We start from the raw sequence: 6000 nt of genomic DNA on the forward strand, positions 1-6000 counted from the left end.
AGATCACTGTTTATTCTTTTCTTTCCTCACCTGCGAAAGAAGATCTGTTGTCGATATACGGGAGATATACACTTCTTCTGCTATAGGTCAGCATATGTCGTTGGTTGGTCGGAAGTAATCTGGACTCACAAAGTTCCATTTTGTTCTTCTCACGCTGTCGACCCTGGAATCCTTTATGATACTTACATGTGCTTTTCTGATAACTATCCGATATCAGCATCCCTATCTTGGTAACCTCCCCCAGGAATATTCTTTTTTGCCCTTTTCCCCCAACATCATCATATCTTGAGCATCCTCATCGTTGACGATCAAAGTTGCGACCATGAAAACCTTGTTATAATAGTATCACGCATAATCAAACAACATCACAAATATGTCTTGTAATCATGCATATCCATCCCATATATCGATTTGCCCACATACGGGGCTAAACAAGCCGTGCAATGAATCTTGGCATCTACAAGTTTATTGGTATCCGTATTCTACTCTTATCCTGATTTCTGCTCATTCACTTCTTGATCCTCGAATTGGTCTTGCTGGGTAATCACACGTAGAACAGACTTTTTGCTCGTCTCTTGCATTTCACCAGCAATTATCAGCTCGTCGAGAATGAAATATGCCTTGAGAGATAAAAAAGTGAGCATTGGGATGTACATTAAAGGAAGGATGTGGGTGCATTTACCTTTTGAAAGTTGAAGATCAAGTCCAATTCGCATACCTAGCATCATCCATAACCAATGCATGTCAATGCATGATCTCGCATACATCCAATCCAGCTCTTCTACTTACATTGCCAAAATAGCGATCCAAGATTTCCACATAACGATGGATGATTTCCAGGGTGATCAATTCATTATCGTCTTGGTTGATACCGGCCACAAAGAACAGGCTTGCATATCTTTTCCAATCCAACCATTAGTTATCATCATCCCGTATCTCTTGCAAAAAGCATATCATACCTTCGATAAACAATCTTTTGGTCTAAAGAGGGATGTATATATTTGGAAATGAGCATGATATCCGTCCACTGGACAACGCCCAAACCCGGGGCAACCGTATCCATCCACCTTACCTTTGTATTCCAAAAAGTTGCACATTTTCACTCGTCGCGCAAGTACCAATTGTGTTGCATCCTTGACGATCTTTTGCTTTTCCTTGGGAGGGATGGTAATGAACCATTTGGTCAACCGAACTTTGCCCTGACGGCTGACGAGAAGAAGCCAGTTTATCTAGTACCAGACAATTGAGCAAATGGAGTAATCCAAGGGGGCCATGGGTGGCATCACGCGTGCAGGTAGTGTTGAAAGGGGATCCTTACTGCCATTGGGTCGAGGATGAGGTTTGTAAAGCTGAGCGGAGGGCTTTGCACGACAACGATATTGGTTTTCGCATCCGCAGAAATAGTAGGCCGCCTCCTGCACTAGACTAATATAAACCACCTTCGTATACCCACCACCCACATACTATCTTCTCCTTTGATACAATACATCCTCGTCTTTTATTTTGTTTAAGAACTATGTAGCTGCTCTTGCCCTATAAAAATCCTTGATTACATTAGCGTTCATTATGGCCCATCAATGTGCTGTGCTTGGAGGAGGGTGACTGTATGCGTAATGCACATGGGTATCCTTTGTCTTGTTTTCGTCAATGAAACAACCGTCTTTGTGCCTGAGACATTACGCAAGATGGATGAGTGATCTTTTGCCGATGATATTGAAGATTTGGATCTTGCTATAACATATGTAGTTTATCGATATCGATGCCTTTTAGGTCATTTAGTCGGAAAAGTCCCATATCAATTACGTCTTTCTGATCGATGTCTCGTAACAATCCACGTTCTCGGGCTCCGCAATCATCCGCTGAACTACTAAACTGATGACTTTATAACATCACTCTGCTCCCAAAGTAAAATGAACCATGCCAAATCGCAATGCCTCTACAAAAATGGAAACAGCCCCAACAATCCAAGTCATTCTGTCAAATGTGATACAAAATGCAGAGCGAATGTTTCGCTAGCATTCGATGCTCATCGGTGTTCTTATTAAAAAACCACCTTGTACTCGATACAATTCAATGTTTTATATATAACAAATGTAAAAAGTGCCAGCCTTAATGATATAATACAATCGCGAGTCGGGTAACTAAACTCTTTTCATGAGCAAGGTCCAAGAGTGGGAGGCTGTTTAGCAGAAGAGAGGAAGGCCAAAGCCATAGGAGAAGGGATCTGTAAAGGGGGGAAAGGGCATAATGAGTATGGTTGTTGTATATCCTCTTTTACCATCCATGACTTACCATTGAAACGCAACCCAAGCTCAAGTTTGGCAATAGCTTCCAAGTCGTCCTTATCCAAGGAGAAAGAGAAAAGATCAATGTTGGTACGGGTGCGTTCAACATTCATGCTCTTGGGGATAACAGCGACTCCACGTTCGATCGACCAGCGGAGAAGGACTTGAGCAGCGGTCTTGCCGTGCTTGGCGGCAATATCAGTGATAACCTTATGACCGAGAAGAGGTTCAGCAGTCTTGCCATCATCAGTGAGTTGAATAAAGGAAGCAGGACCAAAGGAAGAGTAGGCGGTAACTTGAATGCCTTGCTTTTGGACCCATTCAACAAGGCGGGTTTGTTGGAGATAGGGGTGAAGTTCGACTATGAAAATAACGACAACAATGAGACAACATGTGATGGTGGTGTCATTCTTTGTATTTACCTTGGAGGACAGCGGGCTTGATGTTGGCATAGGTCAAGAGATCCAAAATGAGTTGGACATTAAAGTTGGAGATACCAATGTTCTTGGCCTTGCCAGACTCGGCAATCTTTTCCATCTCGCGCCAGCAATCTTGCATGGGAGAGCGTTCAAACTCAACCTCGGTGGCACCATTGGGTTGATACCAGCCTGGTGGATAAGCGGTTTCCAAAGCAACGTGCTTCAAAGGAACAGGGAAATGGATGAGATAAAGATCGACATAATCGAGACCCATGTCCTTGAGTTGCTTTTCGAAAGCAGGGCGCACATTGTCCTTGTGGTGATAGGTGTTCCAGAGCTTGGTGGTAACTGATGCCATAATAGCGTCGTCAATAACCTTGCTTCTTGCCAACCTTTGTTTGATCCAACTTACCAAAGAGGTCCTCACGCTTGACAATACCCTCGTTGATGGCCTTGTTAATGCCACGACCCACCTCAACCTCATTACCGTAATCGCCAGCACCATCGATCAATCTGTTGAAAGCAAATGCACACGCTCAGCATGGAGGAACAAGAAAAAGAGGAGTCCTTTTGGAATCATACCTGACACCAGCCTAGATGATAACACATCACATGGTTTAGTAAATCAAAGCAAATAAAACAATGCCATATTGCAATGCGTACCTTGATAGCATTATAAACGGTCTCCTCTGCAGCCTCGTTTTCGACCTTCCAGCAGCCGAAACTACCAGGACACCATTTAGTAAGAGTTCATGGATTTGGGGGGAGGGGAAGAGCCGATAACCACTTACCCAACGAAAGGCATCTTGTCGCCGGTGCGGTTCAAAGTGAGATGTTGTTGTTGAGCCATTGTTGTGAATTATATGAAAGGGATAAATGAAAACAAAGAGAAGCCCGAGTATGCAATCGAATGTCAGAACATTTTATAGCTTTCTGGTGGTGAGAAAATAAGGCGGTCAGTGTTGGACGATGCGGGGGCGAAAGATGTTGTTCTTTTCGGAAAATAAGCTCATTGGATTGGAGAGATTCACCAAGCTGACATAGAAGGAAAGAGGTCCCTTTACTGCTGTATCACCAAAGTCAAAGCACAAGACGTTATTCTTGATACGATGCTCGGGATATTTGTCCCAATGTGGATGATGTGGGTCTTGTGATCAATGTTCATGAAGTCCCTTTGGTATTGGAATACGAAATGGTTTATTATGCTGATCATCGTATACTACTAGAGGCAAAACAATGAAAGGATGAAGATAACCCAACCCCTTTTATCTATCACTTGGCGGCGGTGTTGTTGTGCGGGAAGCACCTGCTTTTTAACCAACAGCGGGAAACAAACAAATCACCGATTGGTGGAAGATGTCTACCGTTTCCACTCCACAAGACGTGGTACCATTAACTATGACATGATCATCTTGATTCGCTTCACAAGACCTGTTTCCATGGCAATAGGTAACTTGGTTGCTTTATTGGAGTTGTGAACAGTAGCTAATCTAATGGAAGGTCGTCATCTGAAACGCATAAGAATCATGCAAGCTACTTTTCTAGGAACGCCCCTTTTTCCTTTTTGTACCAAGGAACAAACTCGAGTCGACTTTTGCTGTTGAAGATCGGATCCAATGTGGACAATGCAGCAATTCAATCCACAGCAGGTGCAGCAACATTGCCTTGGCTGTAAATGGAGGTTCAGCATGGGCATGTCAAAGACAGACGATCTTGATGGTCCTTGTTCAGCGATGTGTCCCTTGTGAAGGCGGCGTGTTTGAAGTTGATAGCAGCATAGCAATTGGCATGGCGATGATGATGGCAAGTGGACGATGCATGATAATCAGGCGCGTATGGATGAAGAGGATACTTGATCTCTTTGACATCTCCCACTATTCGTTATGCAAGGAGTACCATACATTCACCAAGCGCATCAGAACGAGTGACCTTGACCAACCTGCCACGCTCCCCCTTCAAATGGCTATGATCTACCACTACTACGATTAATACAAGCTGTCTATCATCACTTTTACCGCTGTCAGCAATGGTGCCTTCCTTTCAACGGCGATTATAAATGTACGTATCAGTATTTTACGCATGAAGAGGAACGAAATGTGTATTAATGGCATCTTTGCGATACGATCCTAGAATCCAATATGGATACACGCCCAACCGGACATACTTATGTCACCTACAAAGATCACCTTTCAAGTGGCAGGTGGGATTTATCACCAGTTGGTTTTCCATCACTTTGACTCAGTGCTCCAAGATGCTTGACCACTTTATCATATTGATTCATCATGACAACAACACCCACGCCCACTCACATATAAACAAGGTTGTTGTCATTAACACTATCATACGACCTTTCTTTCTACTTGTATTCATACGTTACAACAGCCTCCAATGGCACACCAATCAAGAGAACGTTGTCAAGGGTTTGACCACAATTATACTGCACCATGTACCATTCAAGGACATTACATCATTTCAGTGACAGTGGATACCTCGAGATAGTAGGAGAATACAACGGTGAAGATTCGTTGATCGCTTTCCAGGTGGCAAGTTTCATCATAGGCAATGACCATTAAACGCCTATCACATTTTCAATAAACAAGTTGCTTAAGAGAAAACCTTTCCCCAAGTCTTAATGTCTATTTCTGTTTCAATTCTTATCCTCAGCTTCCGTGGATAAAGCTCTTCGTGAGTGTATAGTTCTAATAAAGTCTTATCCTTTCATGGTATCTTGTCATTAGAAGATGAAATTTTTATATACATCATGCAACACCATCTCTTAACCTGTGTCATGAACATTCCTTCTCTTTGAATAATGAGGATCCTAAAGTTCTCGTCTCTCTATCTTTTGGCCATTGTTGGCTTGAACCGAGACTATGACCTGAACATGTGATCACATTAGTCTTCGTATACACCCACCATTAGAGTAAGATATAAACATCGGTCTCAGAGGTTGGTTTTATTTTCTCTACGTATGCATATGCGTTATACTAAGGGTTCTGTAAGAGACTACCTTGGGTCTTTAACCTTTGGTCATATATATCATATCACCGAGCTTATACCCGTTAAAAGGTATGCACATCCCTCACTACGACATACACCGCAAAAACGCATTCTACCATCAAAAATCATATCACGTGACCACAAATCCAAAGAAAACAAAAAAGAAGTGAAGAGAGTGGGATTCGAACCCACGCCTCCGAAGAGATCAGGGCCTTAACCTGACGCCTTAGACCAACTCGGCCATCTCTCCATCTCTTTCGCTTTCTCTACACTTTTCATTTTGTGCAGAGACTTGC

At 42.9% G+C, this 6000-nt stretch overlaps 2 protein-coding genes and 1 non-coding gene across 3 annotated transcripts; all 3 read right to left on the minus strand.

Moving 5' to 3' along the window:
• Positions 1–488: 488 nt before the first annotated feature.
• O0I10_007380 (uncharacterized protein) lies at positions 489–1392 on the minus strand (the record flags this gene model as incomplete). Its single annotated transcript, XM_058487398.1, has 6 exons — positions 489–620; positions 683–718; positions 790–898; positions 960–981; positions 1073–1206; positions 1319–1392. 6 exons carry the CDS (start codon positions 1390–1392, stop codon positions 489–491), a joined length of 507 nt encoding a protein of 168 aa, XP_058341959.1.
• A 791-nt stretch (positions 1393–2183) lies between these two features.
• On the minus strand, positions 2184–3554 carry O0I10_007381 (uncharacterized protein; the record flags this gene model as incomplete). Its single annotated transcript, XM_058487399.1, has 7 exons — positions 2184–2224; positions 2293–2646; positions 2708–3052; positions 3117–3217; positions 3287–3297; positions 3368–3428; positions 3496–3554. 7 exons carry the CDS (start codon positions 3552–3554, stop codon positions 2184–2186), a joined length of 972 nt encoding a protein of 323 aa, XP_058341960.1.
• Positions 3555–5871: 2317 nt separating this feature from the next.
• Positions 5872–5954, minus strand: O0I10_007382. Its single transcript has one exon. It is a non-coding gene; the product is annotated as a tRNA-Leu (tRNA).
• Positions 5955–6000: the final 46 nt, after the last annotated feature.

This window comes from Lichtheimia ornata (genome assembly GCF_029851405.1).
Source record: "Lichtheimia ornata isolate CBS 291.66 chromosome Unknown scaffold00035, whole genome shotgun sequence".
NCBI lineage: Eukaryota > Fungi > Mucoromycota > Mucoromycetes > Mucorales > Lichtheimiaceae > Lichtheimia > Lichtheimia ornata.